At 34.4% G+C, this 25100-nt stretch overlaps 1 protein-coding gene across 1 annotated transcript; it reads right to left on the reverse strand.

Annotated features, from left to right (window-relative positions):
- Positions 1 to 1159: 1159 nt before the first annotated feature.
- LOC113710468 (pentatricopeptide repeat-containing protein At1g30610, chloroplastic) lies at positions 1160 to 8908 on the reverse strand. Its single transcript, XM_027233496.2, has 9 exons — positions 8066 to 8908; positions 7024 to 7215; positions 5717 to 5798; positions 5406 to 5597; positions 3354 to 3467; positions 2886 to 2976; positions 2649 to 2806; positions 2027 to 2458; positions 1160 to 1639 (listed from the first exon to the last, which is right to left on the reverse strand). Exons 1-9 carry the CDS (start codon positions 8761 to 8763, stop codon positions 1232 to 1234), a joined length of 2367 nt encoding a protein of 788 aa, XP_027089297.1. The 5' UTR covers positions 8764 to 8908; the 3' UTR covers positions 1160 to 1231.
- Between the last annotated feature and the right edge of the window lie 16192 nt (positions 8909 to 25100).

Consider the following 25100-nt stretch of genomic DNA (forward strand, 5'->3'; position numbering starts at 1 on the left):
ACTTTAGGACTGAATTCTGATAGCACCTTCATAATATTGATAAAAATAAACAAACATACGTAGCATCAATTTGATTGATTAAACAGATATTGATAAACAAGTCATTCGAGTCCAATCATATTAGCCTTGTTTGGCAGCTAATATGTCGGGATAAGGCCTTAATAAACAAGTCATTCGAGTCCAATCGTATTAGCCTTGTTTGGCAGCTAATATGTCGGTGGAAAACGCTTTTTTTAACCTAATTTCTACATAGTTATATTTTCTATTGCTAATTATAAAATCATATTTAGGTACAAAATTTACAAATGTATATGACTGGAGTTTCCATAATCAACTTTCTAAGAAATCACATCAAAAAATTGTGCAGTTTACAAGTTCTAAAAGAAGGCCAAGGAGGCCTTGGTGTGATAATCAAGATTGAAATATCAAAAATTAGAAACATTAATTGGATTGTAAGTTATTTGGGATTATTTGGGATATTTTTACTGTAGCACTTTTTGTGATGTGATGTATGTGAGATAAAAAGATATTGGGAAGATAAAAAGGTGTATTGGAAATTGTAAAGATGATGTAAGCAAATAAAATTGGGAAAATATGAAGCAATCCAAACAAACCTAATTTGAGTTCAAATTTAGCCTTCCTCTCCCCTCCTCCCCCAGCCCCACCAAACACATACACACACTTCTTGAAATCCCAAACCTCCCCTGCTAAAATTTTTTATTTGAAAAGAAAAGGGTTCTAAAAGAAGAAAAATGGCTAATTCTGTAAAATATAGACATCTCAAAGCCGACTTTGTAAAATATAGGCATGTTCGAAAGATTAACCCCCCCAACAAAAAATGTCCTTTTTGTATTTTCTCTTGTATTCACCTCTACGTTGGAAAAAGAAAATTTTTATATAGATTCGTTACTGAATTTGATATTGAAAATTTCCTTTAAAATTCATAAGCTTATTTACATATATCAAAATAATTTATTCACCTTGTGCCAGTGAGCAAATCGGCTGTTGCATCCTAGAGAAATGCCTATGATGATTATAAACCTTATATTTGAACAAGAAGACAAGGTGAAGGAAAAAGCTGTTTAAGAATCCACATAAAAGATTGCCTGCTCAGCAAAACAGTTGGAGGAGAACAATCCATGATCTTCAAGACATGAAATGCCAGGAAGGGAAAATGAATCGCCTTACATTTACACTGACAAGATAACATGCACTATAGATATAGATGTAGTTAATATACAAAAGCAGTTGTGCTTGTGCAATGAGTTCTATCAGCTACTTCTGTTAAACTAAGTTCATTAGATGCCATCTGCTGGCTTAAAAATTCCATACAGGATAGCTTTAGATTTTGGAGTATGAGATTTTGGGCATCGGTTCTGGCAACCAATGAATTCGCAGAGTGCATCAGCTTGACAAATGTATCCTTCTCCAAGCTATGAACGTTGTCCGCGAAGAACTTTAACCACCACTTGGTGGAAAATGCCTGCGAGTTAATAGAAGGATGGCAAGCAAAGCAAGAGAGAGCAGCAGTGAAGTTACCTTGCTCCAGTTTTATGCGAAACATTTGGCTAATCAGCAGGAATGGCGGAATCTGATCTCCCTGAACCAAATGCATCCAGACCATCTCCAAGAGTTCTCCCTGTAAGAAAGAAGATGGCATGTGAATAAACTGGACTTTATCTCATAAGTTCTAATACTGGACAATTAGTGATGGAGTTTATTGTCTACTTCAAAAAAAGAAAAGAGGAATATGTGAAGGGGGCATATATCCGAAGGACTAAACACTACAAAATGTCATTCATCTTTTACGAAAGTATGCCAAAATTGACATGAACTCAACAATTGACCTGAACTCACGTGACGCTTGCTAGGGAACACTTAAAAGTAATCAACACACACATCCATGTACATTAAAATTGGCAGTAAAATCCGAGTGGCAAGCAACAGAGAGAAAATCTGTTCAACAAATGTAAATCGTTGATTAACTGAGACCAGCATGGGTGACAAGAAAAAATGGAAACAATACCTTTCCAGCATTGCTGGCATCCAATATTATTTGAAGATGACGTTTTGAATTGAAGTGGTAACCAGATTTTAACATCTCTACATATACCCACTCAAGATCGTCCCACTTCTCTTCTGCAGCACATCCCTCCAGCATCGTGTTAAATGTGTAAAGATCTGGTGTAACCTTTTCTTTGTAATCTGATTTACTATTTATAGTGTGGCTGTTTTCTAATAATCTCAGAAACAACTGCTTTGCTTCTTCAAACATCCCTTGATTCAGGAAGGCCTTTAGCATTATATTATAGGTAACCAAGTTTGGAGAACAGAACTTCTGCATATGTTCAAAGATATATGCTCCATTTTTAGCATTACCAGAATCAACACATGCTTGAATCAATCCAGTAAACGTCACCACCAAAGGCTTATTTGCAACTCTGCATAATTTGTCGATCTGTGGAAAATGGAAAGAAAGAGAAAATTCATCAATTTACAGCTCAGTCTCTTCAGCTAACGAAAACATCTAGAAAAGAGAACTAAATTGAATATTCATCACTGCTACGGCAGACTAAAAAATTATATGCTCTAATAGAGTTACAATCTGGCAAGAAAACCTAGTTTGGCATTAAATGCAATGAACCTACTTGCATTAGTGCCTCGTGACACCTTTGGGCACTACAAAGGCAACGAGCCAGGTCATAGTACAAACTGGCGGTACCAATAATTCCTCGCCTTTCCATTTCTTCAACAGCTAATATAGCTTCGTCAATTTTACCTTCCCTCCACAAAGTGTTCAGAAGAACTGTAGATAGGATAGGATTTTGTCATAAATAGTTAATGTTTGGAAATTTCCAGAGTAAGAAAACATATGGATGCATTACCTTTGTAAGTTAAGGCATTTGGAATACATGTTTTTTGCATTTTCCTGAAAAAATCATGAACCAAGTTGTACTTTCCGCATGCAAGCATCACCTGTTGCAATACAATCACTTGAATTAAGCTGGCAGATGAAATCTTTTAAGGAAAACCCAAACTGTTCAACCAGACAAAATAATCAGCGAATGGATTTCAATTACCCAATAGCAAAAACAATACTTATAGATAACCAGATATCAATAAATAAAATGCCTCTAATGCAGTAAAACAACAGTTCCAAATACAGAAAGTTTATAGTCACATTATTAAAGAAGACACCAAATTGAACAACAGTACTTTCAGAAAGAAACTTGATGGATGTCAAGTATACTATGCAGCTGAGTAATCACACTTGAAACTTTGGTAAAGGAAGGCATATCACCCTGTTTCATAAATGGAATGATATAGACAAACAGCAGACTAAAGTGTTATACCTCCATGACTAGACCATATGTCGTGCTCGAGGGAGGCTGGCCTTGTTGCTTTAGCTGCTGCAACACCCAGAATGCACCTTCCCAATTTTTGCGCTTCACACAAGCATTTAGAACCTAGAAATAAGCATAGAGTCTCAGATTGTAAAGACCATAGCAGAACGAACTTCCATTAACCATGAAGAAAACAGCTTTTAAAGATAATTGTGGCATCGTAGATAAACCAAAGTCCTTCAAGCATTGAGCTACTACGAAACTTGTAAAGGGAGAAAAACAATACAAACTTTTCATATCCTGTCAATCAAGTGCTACTATCATCTAATTTAGTCACATCAACATTTATACTGGGATAAGTTTAAAAAAAAAAAAAATTATAATGGGCTAGCAAAGTATTCTGTTCTTATCATAACCTCATTCCTGCAATCACCATGAAGCACCAAAGCTCAATCTATGAATTGCTCAGATAATTGCAGAGTTCAATTAAATTCAACATCTGGAGATGACAAAGGTAAAGTATTACCGATTTGAAATTTTAGAAGCATATACAAGATAATATTTGTGATATGGATTTTTCTGTGACAATTGATTCATCCTAGCTTGAGTTATATTTCTTAAAACTTGCATATGATTAGGGACTAAGTCATAATGAAAAAAATCTCGGAACATGCTTGCGCCATAGATGACCAAAAGTGACGGCCAGAAGGAAAGGAGCCCTTCAATTTAGTGCTTCTCAGGATCATCAGAAGTTACTTTTTAGCTGTTATTCCTATTTTAATCTGAAGATGAAAAGACCAAACAAGTGTGATGAAAGAACACCTAAGCTGAAACTGCCAACAAAATTGGTCACAGTATAGTTACAAGCATAGAGTGGTACAAATTGTACATGGAGTCTCCTGAAGCACAAGATGCCCTCTTCTCTAAACTCTTATGCTTTCAAGAAATATGATAACCTTAACATGGTAGCACAGCACGCAAGACTCCTAAGTCTCCAATTCTAAGAGTCCCTCCTAACTCATCTTAAAAAGAACAACATAGAAAAGAAAAACATGATGAGTTGTCCTCTGCACAGAAGAATGAATGATAACAAACTAAACCACTGGGGGACAAGACATGACAAAAAGAGGAATATACAGATTGAACATCCCTGGATTACAAATCCTTTTAGAAATCAATACACTACTTTTGGAATACTCAAACCAAATGTCCAGCACAATCCACTTCCATATTTGGACAGATAGTGGTTCATGATATCTGTTAGCATAATACCCTTGATAGAAATACTAATAGATGCAATATTCAATAACTCTACACTTGGAAACTAATAACAAAATAAAAATGAAAAAACAAATGGGCACTTAATCAAGTTTAATAGTAATATGGATAGAGGCAAATTTTTATTTTAGCTTGATATAGTGTTAGAAGAGAAACCACCAAAACAAAGCCATTCCAACCATGAATATCAAACATGTAACAACCCCATTCCCCCCACCCCCAAAACAACCCATCAGAGAGAGAGAGAGAGATGTAGTATAATATAGGCCAAAGATACAGGATTAAGGGTGAAAGGATCAGCTGTTGAGTCAATATATCTATCTCATTGGGATAAATACTGTAAAGTTTGTTTTCAGCCCAACTGTACTGGATGAGAACTTTACAAAGGATTACTTATAGCAGGAGGAAACCAAATCAGGGATGACACAGGCTATGAAACAAACAGGCTAGTGACAGATTCTTTATAAAAAAGGGACCCTAAAACCAGGAAACAAAATAAGCAACCCTTTTCCAAAACATTCATCTCATTTTCTTGTAAATAAGCAAAAACATTGTAAGCAAAGCTGTAATCACCCTAATTTAAGGAGAAAAATCATTTGCAATTGTTCGTCCATATCTAGGCATATTATTGTTTCAAATCTTCATGGTAACCAAGAATGACAATCTTATGCTGCATTGTTTGTGTATCTTTTATTCCGTGAAATAATTGATATACAGACTTATTCTAGAAAGGTTTCTCAAAACTTCCAAGTGAGGTTAATTGTCATGCAAAAAAGCACTCACTGCATTGTAGACAACAACATCTGGCTCCAATCGAGGATCCCATTTTTCAAGAAAACCGGTCTTGAACTTCTTTTTCGGAAGAGACCTCATGCAATCTATTACATGAAAAAGTTCCTTCATGTGTCCTGCTTGTCCAAGTGTGACAGCAATACAACGATAAGCTACAAGATCTGGATATGTGCACATTTGTTGCTGGCAGCAAAAAAAAGAGAATAAAGAAAATCAGTAAAAGGTTCATTCTCCATTTCAATCTCAAAATTGCAGGAAAGATCAAAATTATGATGGATGTAACAAACATTTCACACTTCTACCTGCATTGACTGAAACAAGTTGAGTGCCTCCACAGGCCTCCTCGACTTTCCTAGCACATTAAGTGCAGTTGTGTAAATGAATCTGGGAAGAGAAAATAAATCCAATTATACTGATGAATACATCTTTGACAACTATTACATGCATATTACTATATTAAGTACATCTTTAACAGCAGAAAAGTACTCAAAATTTGTTGAATCACAAGCCATGCAATACAGAAGTCGACATTTTTTAACACCTGAATAGAAAACATGGTTGCAGGAAGCATATGTCTCCTCCCATCTGTCTTTTGTCTCTCTTTCTTATTCATTCAAATATCAAACAGAGATTGATATATCTTCTCATATATTTCTTTTATAGCAAGCATAAATGATCTTCTCTCTTTCGCTGGAACCCTCACTAAGCTTATCCTTCGGCTGTTACGCAAAGAATACTCAAGCTGCTCCAAGATTTCTGACCTCTACATAGCACCTACTCTCACAATTTCTTACACCATCTCCAATCATTATTCTCCTCACCTCCAAAAACATTTCACATTCTGTGATTTTTTTAATTTACTTATACTCTCTTGGAAGTTTTGGTGAACGACTCTACTTCACTTTTTGATAGTATTGAGGGGGTCATGAGTTCTATGCATGGAGCAGCACTTTCAGAAGTCCATTTGAGGTGAAGGGATTCATGTCTAATGCACAAGATTTCACATGTTATTACCATGCAGAGTTTAGACTTGCTAAGTTTCTTAACTTACTAGTTCTTTTAAGAGATGCAACTCTAAACCTATGGTAGCCGGCCCCAGAGAAGCGAGATAAACAGGAAGAAGAGGAGAGATTTTGGATAAGGGACATAACAGGAAGAAGAAGAAGAGCCAGAATGATTATCAGTAGTTAGGATTTCATTACATGTTTTTACTAACTAATGTATAAATGGTTAATGAAAGTTGACTAACATAGTCTATTTGCCATGCGGATGAGAAATTGAACTTATAGTAGTTTGGCCAAGCCTGGGGAGTTGATTCACTGTTTATTCAAAACTGAGGAGTAGTAAATGTAATTAGCCAAAATATAAAAGGTCTGAAAGTTAAAAGAAATGAACAGATGATTTCCACTTTCCTTGAGTTGGAAAACTTGGCTTACCCTGTAGGAGAGTAACTGACCAAAGTGTTACATAGAAAACCTAAATAAAACGAGTGAACAAATTGAATTGAGCTTCAAACAACTTACAACATGAGCAATTAAGGAATCATGGAAAAAAAATTGCGGTATCCCCAAGAGCTTTACTCTTTGAAGGTATTAGGAGAGGCCTGTACCTTAGCTTATGCGATTTGAAGCGCTCGCGCAACTGAATCCACTCAATGACTTGAAGCACACGCCTCCAGTTTCCCAGCTTACCCAATATCTGGATGATCCTCAGCACTGAATGATCTGAGAATCTAATCTTGGCACTTCGCATCATTTTAGAAAACATCCACTCAGGCATGTCAATATCTGCACCATTGAGACTGCGGAAGTAAATTACTTCACCATGAATTAAATAAATGAGAAGAAAAGAACCTGCAGTCAGCATTACAGAAGGAAGTTCATAATAAGAGAATCAAATACAGGTTGGTTTAGTTCAAGAGGTTACGTATCAAGAGAGTAAATACTAATGTGAGAGCATGTTGTAAAGCACATGACCAGGTCTATGAGTCTACGAATTTTAAATAAGTTCATGCAACCGAAATGCTGAGGCATTAACAATGCCCAATCTAGAGACGCTTCCAAATAGAGCATGAATTTGACTCTCCAAAATAGAGATCCGAGGTTAATAATGCTTATATCTTTATCCATACTAGATTGGACTCTAGGTTGCCAAGCACCATTTACGGTCTTTATGAATAAGTTCATTTTCAATAGTCTCAGTTTTGGCTTTCTTTGATAATATTGGACCCAGTTCAATGCACACTATGATTAATTGCCAAAAAAAAAAAAACCTGTTGGACCCATGTATGCAGAAATGTCAAGCAGAATTCGTTCTTTCACAGTCAATACAACTAAGAATCTTATATTACCAAAATTCCGATCAACATAGACGGAGAAAGCTTCCATTAAAACAATAACCTCTTCTCCTTTTTAATTTTTTATCATCTACTTTTCTTCCTGCACTAATATCTCTAATGCATGCAACCAACTAAAATCACCAAAATCACAACAACAAGCGCTTGCAAGCTAGATGTTGCCTGTTAAATTTATCATCAAATAACATAATCCCAAATACTATCCCACCTAAAGCCAAGACAATCTCGATTCTTGAAAAAAATTTATAAAGGACCAAATAACATGGGAAAATAATGGCATTGAACAATGTCTTACCATTTAGCTAGTTTCTGAATCCTCTCTTCCATATCCACCCTGGTAATTCTTGGCTTATCATAAACATCATCCAGTTGTTCCAATGGTTTAAATGCAGCCCTATCAATTATATGTAAAGCCTCACTCTCATTGCTGTCATTCTCACCACTAGTAGAAGACTTCTTCATAGGCTTCCTCGTCTTCTTCAACTCAACATTCTTCTTCTTCACTTTAACAGTCTTACTAAGCCTATCATCTTTCCCTTCTTTTCCCATAAACACACTAGAAACTTCCCCTCCAATGCCCCTTAATTCACCATCTTCTTCATCCCCTTTGCTAAAACTATTGTCTTTCCTATCAGAATCCTTCAATGTATCATTTTGATTCGCTCTTTTGCCCCTCGAATTCCCATCTTTTTTTGAATTTTGAGGGCCCTGCTTTTCTCTGCTAGCTTTCACCGACTCCATGGCCTTCAAGTACTCATCGAAGGAGGGTTTGAATTGAAACTCTTTCTCATCAACAACATTCTTATTAGCTAATAAAGAACCAGTAATAATTCTGGTGCTTTGCTTCTTTACCTTGTGCAATTGAAATTTCAAGGCAATTCCGAAAAAGGGTCTTTGAGATACAGGAAACCCAGATGGAAAGATTGAATTTTGGATGTAATTTGGTCCAAAAACTAAAGAACTTTCGGTTAAAGGAAGACCCACTTGAGCCATCGGAGTAGAGGTGTAAGCATTCCACTGAAGAAGAGACCAGAGAGTGAGGAAAGCCGGAAGGGATTTCTAAACCCGGTAACCGCGGAATATGAAGAATCCTAGAAGCAAATGGATGACCCGGGCCCAAATCCGTTCTGAGTTATTAGGTTGTTTGCGCCTATGTGGATCTATATGCAGATCCGAGCCCGTTCTCATCTAAAATTTGGGACACGAGCCCCGAACGGTTGTCGGCAAAACCGTTCAGACCGATTTTGTGCAAAACATACCAGACGTAATTTTGTATGCATATTATGTAATTCACTTTCAACAACGTATAATTATAAAATAAAATTTTATAGGTCTCACATATAATATGAAAAATGATGAACAAAATGCAATTTGAACCTTACATTATTTTTAGTCAGATCTTGACCATGAATCTTCAGTAACGGCTACTTCCTAAAATTTGTAATCTTTTCTTAAGAGCTTTTTTGTCTAAATTTTCTGATCCATCTTAAAACTATGATGCAATTGATGCCATATATATTTATACATATATATATATCCTAGAATTTTTGTCTAAATTTTCTGATCCATCTTAAAGCTATGATGCCATATATATATATATATACATATATATATATATATATATCCTAGAATTTAACTTGATTAATATTTGAGGCACAGAATATCGAGGTATTAAATTTTAATAAGATGTCAGCTGTAGTCTAACTTAATGTTAAAATTCATCCCATTAATGGTGGGTTAAAATATAAAATGAATAAAGTATTAAATTATAGTGTATTGGCTCACTTACATTTTAGTGCTTAAATTTCGATTCTGGACAGTGGACTCCCTAAAGTATGAATTTCATCCACTTTTGTTCTTAACTTTGAGCCATCACTTACCTACTATTCCTTAGTTTTGACAAATTTGTCTTTGTGGTATAGATTTCAAACTTTAGAGGTAAAGTGTCCAAAATTAAATTTAAGGATTAAAATGGAATAGATTTCATACTTCAAGGAGCAAAGTGTGTATAATCAAAATTTAAAAACTAAAGTGAAAGTGTGTTCATAGTTTGAAATTCCGTAGAATTTAATCTTTTATTTTTTTTGTAAGTGTGAGGTCTTGAATGTATGACTTTTTATTTACAATTCTTCCCACTTTATCACCTAATCTAACCCTTTTCCAAGATTTAACCTCTTGTATATTACGATTTGAGCCATTTTTAAAACTATTAGATAGAGAGAAAATAAATTGAGAATAAAGAGAGAAAAAGCAAAAAGAAACATAAAATAATGACTTTCAAAATTTTGACGGTTGATGGGTCATTAAAATCAAGAAATGAGGTTTAATTGCTTAATGTGGCCTCTCAACTTTTGGAACATGACACCTAGCCCCATCTCGCGCCCTCAAATGTGTGTTCATCCTCTAAATAATGTGTTGCAATCAAAACACTAAGCTAATATTCTCATTGACAAATTCATAGATCAATTTTCCCAAAAAATGACTAAAATCGTCACATTAACTTTCTTTTTCCATTTTTCACCTTCACCCTATTAGAAAATTGGCTTAATTTCTTTTAGTCAGGTTTCTTAATTTGTGTGAAAGTAATTAATTTCTTAATTGATTTTAATTACTTGAAATAATAATCAAAGAATTTCCTATTTGTATAAGTTTAGGAATAGGAGTTGTTTTCTATTCTGAATTAATCTAGAAATTAGCATTGATTTGCTGTTGTTATTTGAGTTTTGACCAAATAATATTCTCTATAAATAGGTGAATTGACATACTACAAAGAAACACATAAGGGGCACACAAAGGTGACATGTAACCTTACATATGGGGTGAGAGAGGATTTTTGGGAGATGATAGATAGTATATAAGGGTTGGAATTGAGTTCAAATTGTATTCTTGTTTCGGGTTTTCCTCTCATAATAAAGAACGAGTTTTCTCTCCATGGACGTAGACTCAATGGTGGAATCGAAATACATTAACTATTGTGTGTCGTTTATCTTTAATGTTTGTAGCTTGTTTGTCATTAAATTGTTGTGTACTTGAGTCTCAATAGTTATGTGTTCTGCGCTTGGATCCTAACAAATAGTATCAGAACTTGGTTGTGAGACTGGATTGTTCACAAGCACTTGGATCCCAACAAACTGAATAGCTGGATCAAGAGTTTGGTTGTTCAAAATTAGATTTTGGTTAATTATTGAGATCAAGTGGGTTGGTGACTATTACCAATTGAATAATTTAATGGGTGGTATCCTTGTTTCAAGAATTTGGTAAGAAGCATTGAAGGTGAAGGATGGAAAGTCAAAAAACATGAAAATACTTAACGGTGAATCTAGACAGGTGATTTATGGATCAAGAAAAAGGTGGAGTCTAATGTTGATTTTGGACGTGAATTGATGGAAACTTTCTCGCATCTCCAATGATTGATACTTCAACCTGGTGACTTTTAGATTTCGGTTATGTTTTTTAGGTGGTGTGGCACGTGTCCCAAAGAAACAAAGAGATCTAATTTTCGTGTGTCAGAAGACTCCGACAATAACGAGTTTTTCGTTTTAGGTAGAATCTTGGAAACCACACGTGGCGAGACAGTCTTGAAGATGGAAAAAAGTATGGTAATTGTACCACTTGATTGTCTCAGTAATTAGGGTTAGAATTCACAGAAGCGGATCTCGAATTGCAAGTGGTGGTGAGACAAAATCCTGCAAAGGGAAATGACGAATTAAAACACTTTCTCACGAGTCAACTAGAGCTTAGACTTGGGGTAACTACACATGTTAATTTGGCGATTGAATTAATTTAATATCAGAATTGTATTGATTCGAGTATGTAGTTCGGTACCTTATTATTTGGTAGTTGAAAGCAAATGGTTGTTAAAAGAAATTTTCGTCAAGATAGAGATTTATTAGAAAATTGGTTTAATTTCTTTTAGGCAGGTTTTTTAATTTGTGTGGAAGTAACTAGTTTTCTAATTGGGTTTAGTTACTTGAAATGGTAGTCAAGGAATTTTCTATTTGTATAAGTTTAGGAATAGGAATTATTTCCTATTCTAAACTAATTTAGAAATTAACATTGTTTTCTTGTTCTTATTTGGGTTTTGACCAAATAATGTTCTCTATTTGGGTTAGCATACTACAAAGAGATACATAAAAAAGCACACAAGGGCAACATGTAACTTTATACATGGGGTGAGAGAGGGTTCTTGGGAGAAGAGAGATGGTAGACAAGGGTTGGAATTGGATTCAAGTTGTATTTTTATATAGGGTTTTTCTGTCATAATAAAGAACGGGTTTTCTCACCGTGGACGTAGGTTCAATGATGGAGTCGAATCACGTTAAATATTGTGTATCGTTTATCTTTCATACATGTGATTTGTTTATCATTAAATTGTTGTGCATTTGATGTCTCAATAGTTATGTGTTCCGTGCTTGAATCCTAACACACCCCACGAATTCTCCAACCCAAACAATAGCTGCATAAATTGCAAACCAACAACAGTTTTTTGGTTAGTTTTTTTTAAGAGACAGTGAAAGAGCTTCTATTTGTATCACATCATAGTTCAAGAATAGATCTAAAAGTAGTTCATCAAATTGCCCCATGCAAATATTCAATTGCCATTTGGATACAAAATCTTTCTTCTCTGGTCACCTAAAAATAAAAGTTGCACCTTCCACAATACTTTCTTCTCATGGTTGGTTACATGTGTCAGCGCATTCCTATCAATTTGTGCCAATTTGTACTCTATAGTTACTCAAGAGAGCCAACTAAACTAGCTACAACTTCCTCATCTCATCTTTTTTCCAACTACTCTCAATCAAACTCCAATGAAATTTTTCTTGTTTTTCTTCCTATAAATAGGAGCAAGAAACATTGCCCCTCTACCCAAATACAAACACAAAAGTTTCCTAGAGCAAACACATTATACTTAGCCATGGCTGCTTTTTCAAACAAAATCTTCCTTCTATCCCTGATCATGATGGCATTATCATCAGCTTCAACCATCCAAGTAAGTGAAGCAGCTCGCCACCTTTTGCAAACCTCTCAACCAGCAATTCCAGCAGTTCCTTCAATACCAACATTGCCTTCCATGCCAAACTTGCCAGCTGCAGCATTGCCACCATTACCTACAAATCTTCCATCTTTGCCAAAGCCCGCATTGCCAACATTGCCCACGGTTCCTAAGGTGGCCGTCCCTCCCATTCCAGCTGCAACTTCATTGCCAAACATCCCATTTACGATTCCTTCAATCCCATCTAATATCCCAACCTCAATTCCTTCAATTCCTTTCTTCTCACCACCACCATCTAACTAGAACTTGAGACGTTGAGGGGCTGGCTATACTGCCTTATACATGCATGCATGTTTCATTTCTTCCTATGGATTCCGATGTTTTTTCATTTTGGATTATTGTACTTCCATTTAATACATGTGTTTGATGAATTAATCTAGATCATGATTCTACTCTATATCCAGGGGATTTCAAGGCAGTGATTATTGTACTTCTTTTTTAGCTTTTTACACTGCATTGTAATATGTTTATGGTATTAGTGATGATCACATATATTTGTTTCTTTATCTAATTTTTTCTTGGTTCTCTCCATTTTTTAATTACATGGGCAATTATCCACTTGTGTTCATTCTAGTAGGTTGTAATTGTACCGACAACTTTTGACTACGGATAGAATTGATAACAGTAAATTAAAATCAGTTCCAGAAAATATCAATTGCTATTGCAGATGGGACAAAAGAAGAAACCTACCAAAACATAAGATTTACTGTTTTTTGTTTTTACTAAGGCTCATCCTTTAAGCTGTGAATGGAATTTACTTTGGATTAATGAGAGGAGCTTAAAAGTGTAAATTAACGGTAAGCAGAATTCATGATGAGGATAGTTAAAAATGCACCAAAATTAATGGTAATCAAAAAAATAAATAAATAAAAGGTGTTTCAAAGAATTAACAATAATTCACCTGTCTTAAATCTCTGAAATTTCTTTTTGTCTCCAGTGTATCACCCGAGGATATAATAGAATCAGACATTTTCCCCCAATTTTGATGAGAATTTCTATACAATGTGCACCCTACGATTTAAGTTTCATTGTATAAATCTTTCATTCATTTTATGTTATAATGTGGATGATGTGAGACACACTGTACCCGGGTAGACGGACTTTTCCATTTTCTGTCCTTAGGGTACAGGATAAGGAGTGAATTTGGAGTTATTTTATTTCATGAAAGGGCAAATTTTATTCTGCAGAAGTTTTTACACTTCAGTGGGTGGATGGACAGTAGTTTTAGAGTTGCTATATTTAGTAGGTGTATATATCCGTTTTTCTCTGTATGTTATCATATTTTTTGGGATATGTAATAAAAAGATGATAATAGAATGAAATTCGAGCATTTACATCAAGCCAATAAATATATTTGATTATAGGGTAAATTACACTTTATCCCCTATAGTTTAGCACTTTTTCACATAATAATCTTATGATTTTAAAATCTATATATAACCCTCTCATAATTTGAACGAAAGTACCAAAGTGACATAAACGGTTATCTGTAATAGAACTAATTGAAATGTCGAAATTATCTTTGTTTAGAAATTGAAATGACTAAAATACCAAGACATATAAGTGTAATATAGATAACATTTTACACTCTTTATGATTTAGTATTTTATCACATAAATCTCTTATGATTTTCTAAATCTATACATAACCTCCGGCATTTAAGAAATGATTTTCATCTTCAAAAATGGCTACTTTTGACATTTCAATGGACCCCCCCCCCTATTGATGAAAATTCCGTTATTTTGATATTTTAATCTAAACTACAAGAGGATTATGTATAGTTTTTAAAACTATAGAAGAATTATATGAAGAAATGCTAAATCAATAGCGAATAAAGTTTAATTTTCCCTTGATTATATTGCTTCGCCAATTAGTATAAAAAAGAAGAGATGGCATTTTTATACACTGTTAGTGTAAAGATTTTTTTTACATAAGCAAGTTTGAATCATGTTATATAACATGAATTCAAATTTCAAATTTAAATCATACACGTGACATATATCTAAGACTGCTCGTATAAAAAAATTATTATACTGTGTGCATAAAAAGTTAATCCAAAAAGAAGTACAAAGAGTAAAGTTATAATTAATCATGTTGCATACAACTTATCAATTGAGGAGCGAACCATAAAATGTGTGGGATTTTCATGTACACGCAAAAGTAATTAATTTGCTAGCTAATCCGGAGCTTCCTACCCGTTGGATCAGTGTGCTGCAAAATATTCAACACAACTCATCATTAATTAATCATGAGCTATTTACAAATATATAAATTAGAGAAACTGTTGCCCAAACATATTCATTTTCTTGTTTTTTTCCTCCTAAAATTAAACATGAATGAACTGCACCATCTATCGAGCCTGCAATTTTGTTCCTTACCCTTTTCTTTTCTTTTTTTGTTTGGCAACTAGAAGAGTATAACCGTAGTTCCAACAAAGGATAAAAGAACTACCAACACAAAATATTTTTGACAAATCTATACTGGTTGTCCAAAATCAGCATCTTCTCACTTGACAGGCACATTTTTTCACTTACAGGCCATGGATTCTCATTTGGTTTTTTTCAATTTTGTATACAAAATGAGGTTCCATGTGTCCATGTATTACATTTTCTTGGTAGATTTTAGTTGGAACGCATTTGAATTTGTTTAACAAATGTGTAGTTTACCAAGAAATCCAACTAACTAGTATTTCTTTCTTGCTAATTGCCCAACTACATTTGATCAAACTTCCTAAATTTTTTCACGTATTCCCTATAAATATCGATACTAGAATCATATCTCTCATTCACGATTCAACTCACAACATCAAAGAAGAATTTCCTAACCATTGTTGGAAACCTAGTAAAATCTTCATCTCTGAGCCTCAATCAATACATCAATGGCTACTGGTTCTAAATTTTGCTTTGTTCTATCTTTGATAATGGCCTTATCTTTTTCAAGCATTCATGGTGGCGAGGCGGCTCGGCAGCTTCTTCAAACTTCTCAACCAGCAATTCCTGCAATACCAACATTACCTTCGATTCCAAATTTGCCTGCAGGGTCGTTGCCAAATTTGCCAAGCAATCAGCTTCCACCTTTGCCCACCATGCCTTCAGTTCCCCAAGTGACCATGCCACCATTGCCTTCAGCTGGTTCATTGCCAACCATTCCAAATATTCCTATATCCATTCCTTCAATCCCTTTCTTCTCACCACCTCCATCAAACTAGTCCTTGCCGTGAGATCTCGACATTAATTGTGCCTTCTTTTTCTTCCTCAAATTCATCGTTGTGTTGATACAATTATGTTCATTTTCTTTTGTTTAAAAAATAAAGTTCCAAGAATTGCATTTTGTTTATGCTGTTCTTTAGATGTTGTGAGGCTTGATTTTTATTCTGGGCGTTTGTAAACATGTTTCTTTTGTAATGTTCATCTTTCGAGTTTATTGCTTATACATTTGCTAGTTTTTTTTTTTTTTTTTGGCATTTCATGTTCACTAAAATGTGCCAGTATAATTACAATGTAAATCGTTGGTATTGGAGATTATTGTTATTTTAGCATGTTATGATCTTAAATCTGGATTTGTAAGACCAAGGGATTACATGCAAGTATTGATCCAATCATGAGCGCTTTCAATATCCTCGTAACAATTTGACCAACGCAAATCAATTCTCAAAATCTTAAAAAAAAAAAAGAATCAATGGGACAGCTTCAATAACTCAGTAAGGAACAATCTACTTACTACTCTGAATCAAGTATAACGCTCAAAGTTTGCCTTTTAATTTTGTGTGTGTGTGTTTAAAAAATATAATAATAAAATAATCAGTAGGCATATTGACTAGTCACTTATCATATAAATATAATGACTATTAGTCTGGGTTGCCAGACCGTACATAAGCCTCTCTTACTGGGGCGTTAGATCAGACTTTACTACTCTGAACCAGATAACAGTCCATGCTTAGCCTCTGATTGATAACCCACTTTTAACACTTAAATTTATATATTCAAATCTTAACACGTTCAGACGCGTTTGATAATAAAAAAATAAATATTTAAATTAATTAAATGACATTGAATTTATTAAACAAAATTTGCTAGCAAAATTAAATGATAAATTATTCACTTATCACTTAATATGATATACACTCAAATGTATCAAATTTAGTATTTAACAATTTAATAGAATCAGATGGACATAATTACTTTCACAATTTACCAATTCGAAATTGTACCAAACTAAAGTTTACAATCCAATACACCAAATCAAATGTATATTAAATTAATTAAGTAAATAACACAGCTCACTAGCAACACAAGGTCAAATCTATCCAATACGGACAATCACGCAACACAAGGTCAAACCTACGCAAAACAGACTATCACGCATTATGTGAATTTTACTAAAATCTGTGTCATGCTAGCAATAATACAAAATTAATAACTTTTTCAATTTAATTTCAACTCGACACATGTAGTGTAGCTAGCATTCTCCCTAAAGTAATTAAATTATTATTTTTCTTTTCTAGAATACTAGCACTCACTTGCCTTTTATGCGTTTGAGCTTTCCTAGGCCATAAGCACTCCAAAAATGTCACCTTAAGTTCTTTGAATCAAATATAAGAAAAAAAAAATTTTGTATTAAGCTAAGAACCCAATTAAAATATACTAAATTTTTAATCACCGAATTGAAATCCCCCCGCTCTAAACTAGTATATTTAAAGAATTTCCTAATGTTGCCAAAATAAACCAAGTATAGAAGTTTCCATTTATTTATCTACTAGTTTTATTGGTGTCAAATTTTTAGTTGTTGTGCGATTCAGGAATTTGTGTTTTATTTGGTAATTTCTTATATAAGTAGTTTTTTTCCCAACAAATTTGGTAGGTTACAAATAAAACATTAGTTTAGAGTGGCTTTTAAGAGAGTCCAAGACAGTTTGTAAAGCTTTATTGTAGTGTGACTTTTTTCCATTGTTTTGAGATATAATCATTTTGTGAGTTATTTTATTTCTTGCATTTTTCATAAATATTTTGAGTGATTATTTCATCCTCCAATCTTTAATTCTGCACGCATTAATTATTATTGGAACCTAAATTTGGGTTCTACACCTAAAGCTGTAAACTATTAGCTATGTAATGGCCCTATGCCTTTTCATGTCCTCATGCTTATTTTTAAGTATAAGGTCACAACTGATAGTACAAATGCAGCTCATGCAGATCCTTTACATAATGGGATCTGGTACAAGTTCATGCATAAACAATATCACAATCCTACATCGAAGAAAATCACAAGTTACCATCAGTACTTAGTCATAAATTTGCAAACAGGATTAACTTATGAAATAATGACTAGTAGTACCTAGAAGTGAAACATCCAACTCTCCGCCTTCAAATAAGTTTCACTAGACTTCAATTGTAAACTTCTCACTACCACCACAACTCAAAATGGTTCAACAATTTGTGTATACTCTCCTTCATTTTCAAATGATTATTCTCAACTTAGCATGCTGATATCTTTCTGGAATCTAGTTATCCAAGATTTGATGTCAAATTATTTAGGTAAGGGAGTTGCAAAAACTGACCCCAAAACCTATTTGTTAAAGAATTGTATTTGAACAATTGGTCTAGAGGTAGTTCATCAAAATCCTCCATCCATGTAATTCAACTTCTTTCTTCCTTGGTCACTTGAAAATAAAAGGCGCACCTTGCACGCTACTTTCTTCTCCTGGTTGGTTCCATGTGTCAACAAATTCTTCTAAATTGTACTTCTAGATACTCAAGAGAGCCAGCTAAAAAAAAAACAAAAAACTATAACTTCTTCATTTAATCTTTTTTTCCCAACTACCATCAACCAAACTTCTATGAACTATTCAAGTTTTTTCTTCCTATGATAGGACTAAGTAGATTTCCCCTCTTCTCAAACAAACAAACAAACACATACACACACGCACACTTAATTTCCTAGAAGAGTTTGAACACATTATACTTAGACATGGCTTCAAACAGAATCTTCCTTCTATCCTTGATCATGATGGCACTATCAGCAGATTCCACCATCCAAGTAGGCGAAGCAGCTCGCCACCTTTTGCAAACCTCTCAACCAGCAATTCCTACAATGCCTTCAATACCAACATTGCCTTCCTTGCCAAACTTGCCAGCTGCAGCATTGCCACCATTGTCAAGTACTCCCTTGCCAACATTGCCAACAAATCTTCCATCTTTGCCAAAGCCCACATTGCCAACATTGCCCACCGTTCCTAAGGTTGCCGTCCCTCCCATTCCAGCTGTCACTTCATTGCCAAATATGCCATCCACAATTCCTTCAATCCCAACTTCAATTCCTTCGATTCCTTTCTTTTCACCACCACCATCTAACTAGACCTTGAGACATTGAGGGGCTACGTATACTGCCTTATACATGCATGCGTGTTTCATTTCTTCCTATGGATTCGGATGTTCTTTTCATTTTGGATTATTGTACTTCCATTTAATACATGTATTTGATGAATTAGTCAAGATCATGATTCTATTCTAGATGATCTAGTGGAATTTTATCGTGATTATTTTACTTGTTGGATACCATGTTATACGGCACTGTAAAATTTTTATGGAATTAGTGATGATCAAGTATGCTTGTTTCTTTATCTAATTCTCTTGGTTTTCCTCCATTCTTTTTTCAATTTCCAATTACTTTATACTCACCAATAACCCATTTGTGTTGATTCTATCAGGGTGTAATTGTATCATCAACTTTGCGTGATTAAGGACATAAATTAACAACACTGAACTAAAAATCAATTCCTGCAAAATTAAATCAACATTGCAGATGGAATTGAAAAAAACTACCAAAAAAGTTAAGATACCGTATTTAGTAAGGCTCGTCAACTAAGTGTCTGGGATTTATTTTTGACTAATGCAATGAGATTAAGTATATAGCTTATTAACTACTTTTTTTTTACGATGAGGCCAATTGAAAACGCACTAAAGGATCACTGGTAGCAGGAAAAATGAGTTCTGAAAGGAACATTGATAATCCTCCACTCTTGAATCTATCAAAATACCTTCCTGGCTCGAGATTACCAACCGAGGATATGATATATTCTAACCATTTTCCCCTGATTTTGACAAGAATTCCTACGGAATTTGCACCCTGGTGTTTAAGTTTTAGTGGATTAAATTTTCAATTGTTTTACATTACAGCGTGAATGATGAAATAGTGGGAATCGCGCATCGATGTAGGGCCAATAAATTTATTTAAATATATGGTTCCAACTTTAGTATATCTTTTGGCTAGTGCACCTTAAAATGTATGAATGCAATTTTAGTGTATACGAGGTCGTTCAATCTAAAAGCACTTATAGCACATAAAAAAACGTTAGTAAAGTCCCAAGTCTAAACTTCCCTAACTAATTAGTTTACTATGTGAACATTGGAGCTACTATTAAGTTTGGTTGCAAAATTTTGGAATATTAGAGAAGGATTTCAATGAGCAAAAGATAAAGGAATCACCAAGCTTATTTGAGAGTCAAATTTTACACTAATAGATTTGGATGTATGCCACATATACATGATTTAAATTTTAAATTTGTATTCACGTTATGTAAACTTATTGATGGGGCATAATTTGTTATTAAATTTATGGTTAATTTCCCTTTTATCCTTGCTAAATATTGTTTTAATTGTTGGATTTTGCTCATATTTGGTATTGCGACCTAATTACAGAAGGTGGGGCAGAAAAATGCTAAAAAAGGAGATTTTCTTTAAAACATGCTGTAAAGTCCGGATTCTCTGGATTGTGTGCACGTGAGAAGCTGTCAAGAAATTGACAAATCTGGTTCTAAGTTGTGCAACCAATTCTTTCCCTTTGGTGATTAGTAGTTTACTAGTATTAGGAAGCAAGAAACAAGGAAATCTCGGTAGTTGCCTTATCTTTTTGTTTTCCTTATTCGGTGAGGACTGACTAGACTACAGACTAGTCATTTAGATTAGATTTGAGGGCGACTCTTTTTGTCTCTTTTTTGAGGGCCGTAAGACAGGAGTATAGTTTCTCTTCATTCTTTTACTTTTGCATGAAAACATATTACTTCGCTTTTGCAAAAAGATTTGGTGTCCATGAACTCTACTTTTTGGTGTGAGAACATCTCTATGAGGCATGGCTAAATTCCTAATCTAGTCAGAGATCAATTCAACGATGCAGTCCTGAACATCTGTGAGATCGAACTAATCTCAACTTGTTCCTTTAATTTATTGATATTTGTGCATTCTCTATTTTAATTTCTCGAGATTATTTCGTTAACTGAATGTCTAGGGCCCGATATTCAAAGTGACCTAATAATCTATTACCAAATTAATCAACTAAATCCGTAATTGTTTAGTTGATTAATATTAGTGGTAACTAGCGTTTACACACGTTAGTGGACGTGCAATCTAATTTAAATAACCCTCTTCGTGTGTTATTGATTAGGGTTAGGCTTTTCTAATTTTTAATGCAATTGAAAAATTAAATCCTACGGTCGTACCTAGAGTTATTTCCTGGTTAGGGGTGATTAATGGTCGTACCTTGATTATCAATAAACTAAGGAAAAGTTGATTGTCAAAGCTTATTGACGACTATAACTAACATGTTAATGAATTGAGCGAACCATCTTTGCATCAATGATCGGATAAATGGGCTGTGTCTGCAAGGATGTATCTTTGACTAGAGTTTGTCTACCATCGATTTAATCCCTGCTTATCTTCGTGAATTATTTTTATTAATTGGTTATTTGTTTAATTTTATCTCTACTTGAGTTGTTTAATTATTCTTGATTTTACAAAAATCTCCCTTTCTCCGTACTCTAGAAGAAAAAAATTTTCCCTAGTCTTTGTAGATTTGACCCTACTCAGCGCTATATACAAAAATTATATTTTTCTCGAATAAATATTTATTATTGTACAGGTTCGACACCTATCACTTATCACCAAACTTGTCATGATTTAAACCTATTTTGTAAAAAAAAAAAAAAAAAGGAATTACTTTTATTCTTGATTTTGATGATCACAAAAGCACTTTGAAATGTTTATCTAATTCTCTTCAAATATAAGTGTTTTGCTTTTTAGAGAATCAGGTACAAAGGTGTCAAGAAAAGAAAATCAACCAAAAGAAAAAGCAAACACAGGGCACTCATGTCGGACGTCCGAAAGGAAACTGTCGGACGTCCGAAAGGATGAAGAACATCAAGAAGGAAACTCCTTCGGACGCTCGTGAGGAAGCATCGGACGTCCGGGAGGATCGGACGCATATCGATCGTGTTGGACGTCCGAAAAATTTCGTAAAGTTTTGATGACTCTCTGGACGACATTCGGACGCAGATGCTTTCGGACGATAAAATCCCATCGGGACGTCCGAACGACAACTTGGTGAGTTTCGGACGATGGGATCGGACGATGATTAATCTGTCGGACGTCCGACAGCTCCAACGGCTAGCTGACTCTTCATCTGCCTTCTATCCGTTAGAAGCATTAATGAAACCCATTTTTGGTCCCCTTCAAATACAAACAATTCTGAACGAGAAAATGACTTTTGCACACTTTGACTACAAGATCTAAAGAGATATTTTAACTAGAAAATAGTCTCCCAAGCAAGATTTGTTCTCCTAGTTATGTGAAGTTCTTGTAAGCTCTTCTCTTGTGTTTGAAATTTTCAATAGTGTAGCTTTGTTGAGGGTTATCTGAGTAATAGTAAAACTTCCTAACTTGACTAAGTGAGGCTTGGGGCAAGGAGGAAGTGATCCCTCCATTGTACATTGAGTTGATTATTGTTCATCAAAGAAAAGGTGCTCATCTTTGTGATTGGTTTTCAAGTTTGAGGAAAGCTTGGTAGACAATCGGTTTGATACTCTATCTTATTCTTTTTGTTTAATAAAATTCTCATTGCTTATATATATCCTTATTTCTGATCAACATTGTTCTATTTTTTAAAATTACTTGATTGATCTCTACTAGAAAAGAAGGTAAATTTTTATTTAAGTAAAAAGTGTACAAACTCAATTAAGTTTTTAATCAACCTAATTCACCCCCCTCTTAGGTTGTTTTTGGGCCTTACAATTGGTATCAGAGTTTGGTATTTTAGAGATTAAGCTCAAACGGCTTGGAGTAAAGATGACAACCAATCATGCCATGTTTGTTGAGGGGCAATCTGTCACTAGGCCTCCCATGTTTAATGGTTCTAATTATGTTAGTTGAAAAGAAAGAATGATTATCTTTTTGCAATCCATTGATATTGAGTTATGATTTATTGTGAATGAAGGACCGCATGATGCTAACATTTTTGATGCAGATACAGGTTTGTTTCGGCCTAAAATAAGAGTTGAGTTGAATGTTCAAGATAGAATCAATCTCACTTTGAATGTCAAAGCCATGAATGTTCTTTATAGTGCCTTAGACTCAAATGAATCGATTAGAGTAAAAGGATGTAAATCTGCTAAAGAAATGTGGGATAAGCTAAGAGAAATTCATGAGGGTAGTGACAACGTGAGAGAACAGAAAAAGTCTATCTTGGTCACAAAGTATGAATCATTTAAAATAGAACCCCTTGAGGATATTGACAAAATGTATTGCAGGTTCAATGACTTGATCAAAGATCTCGAGGTGTTAGGCAAAGAGTACACCTTGGGAGAGAAAAACAGGAAAATTCTCAATGCGTTGGGCAAAGAATGGGAAAGTAAAGTGACTGCAATAGAGGAGGCTAAGGATTTGAATTCTGTGCCTATTGAATCTCTAATTAACTCACTATCCTCCTATGAGTTGAAGTTGAAAACTAAAGTGCAGGAGGAAGAGGACGCGAGAGTTAAGAGAAACATAGCTCTGAAGGCAGCTCAAGGTGAAAATGATCCAACTCAGTTGGATGATGAAGACTCGGATGGTGATGACAACGATCTTGCTCTCATCACAAAAAGTTTCAAGAGAATCTTGAATAAAAGGAAGTTTAGAAGGGGAGGACCTAGCAATCAATTCCAGAATCAGTCTTCAAACGCAAGGAACAAAGGAAGACAAGAATTCAACAAGAAATAATTGGACAAATGTTACGAATGTGGATAGCTTGGACACTACGCAAACGAATGCTCCTTGAAGAAAAAGAAAGATGAAAAAGCTGATCGAAAGTCAAGGTTCAACAACTTCCAGATTACATGGAATGAATGTAACTCCGAAGGCGAAGTTGAAAAAGAAGAAGAATCAGCTCAAATGGCTTTCATGGCTATTGGAGATAATGAGGTAACTTCCATACATTCTCAATCTGATAGTGATGATGAAGATGATGATGATCTTGAATCCTTTGTTGAAAAATTGGATAATGCCTTGAAGGAATTTTATGATAAAAATAAGCAGCTAAAACAGAAAATTATCTTTCTCATTCAAAATAATACAAGTCTTTTTCAACAAAATAAACAACTAAAGACTGACAATGAGTGCCTTGTAAGAGCCGGATTTGATGTTCAAAATGAACTTGATAGAAAGACAAGTGTTTGTGAAATGATAAAGGAAAAACATGCTGATTTGAATAAAAGGATGGACAATTTGAATGAAACTTTAAAAGCTAGAAAACAAGATTATCTCAAAAAGAACATGTCAACCACCTTTCTTACTGCTCATGAAAAAACATTAGCACACAACAAAAATGCACATGATTTCACACATATAGAAGGAGTGGATTGAGATTTATCAAACCATTACATGTTATAAACTCTTCCATTATGTGTAGTTTTTGCTGTCAAAGAGGGCATTTGAAAGGAGATTGTTATGTGAAAAGAAATCTGAACAGAGGAATGAGATGCATGTGGTTAGTTAGACACAATTCTAACTATTGTAGACACCACACTTTTTACTAAGCAAGTGTTAAATGATCTTCTTATTGTGCAAATATATGTAGATGATATTATTTTTGGCGCTACTAATGACTATCTATGCAAGAATTTTTCCACTATTATGTAAAGTGAATTTGAAATGAGTATGATGGGAGAATTAAATTTCTTCCTTGGACTTCAAATACATCAAGCACTAGAGGAAATTTTTATCAATCAAGCAAAATACACCAAGAAATTGCTGAAAAATTTGGCATGGAGGACTCAAAGCAAGTTGGAACTCCAATGTGCACTTCTACAAAACTTGACAAAGATGAAGAAGGTAAACATGTGGATGAAAAGCACTATAGAGGTATGGTTGGAAGCCTACTCTATTTAACCGCAAGTAGACCCGATATTATGTTTGTTGTTTGCTTGTGTGCTAGATTTCAATCTTGTCTAAAAGAATCACATTTGAATGCT

The sequence above is a fragment of the Coffea arabica genome, chromosome 9e, assembly GCF_036785885.1.
Source record: "Coffea arabica cultivar ET-39 chromosome 9e, Coffea Arabica ET-39 HiFi, whole genome shotgun sequence".
Taxonomy (NCBI): Eukaryota; Viridiplantae; Streptophyta; class Magnoliopsida; order Gentianales; family Rubiaceae; genus Coffea; species Coffea arabica.

Coding starts and splice junctions, on each gene's coding strand:
- LOC113710468 (XM_027233496.2), bottom strand. CDS start 8,763: ATGGCTCAAGTGGGTCTTCCTTTAACCGAAAGTTCTTTAGTTTTTGGA. Junction 5,799..7,023: donor TTCAAATCGCATAAGCTAAG/GTACAGGCCTCT, acceptor TTCTCTTCCCAG/ATTCATTTACACAACTGCAC. Junction 3,468..5,405: donor ATGTTGTTGTCTACAATGCA/GTGAGTGCTTTT, acceptor GCTTATTTCTAG/GTTCTAAATGCTTGTGTGAA.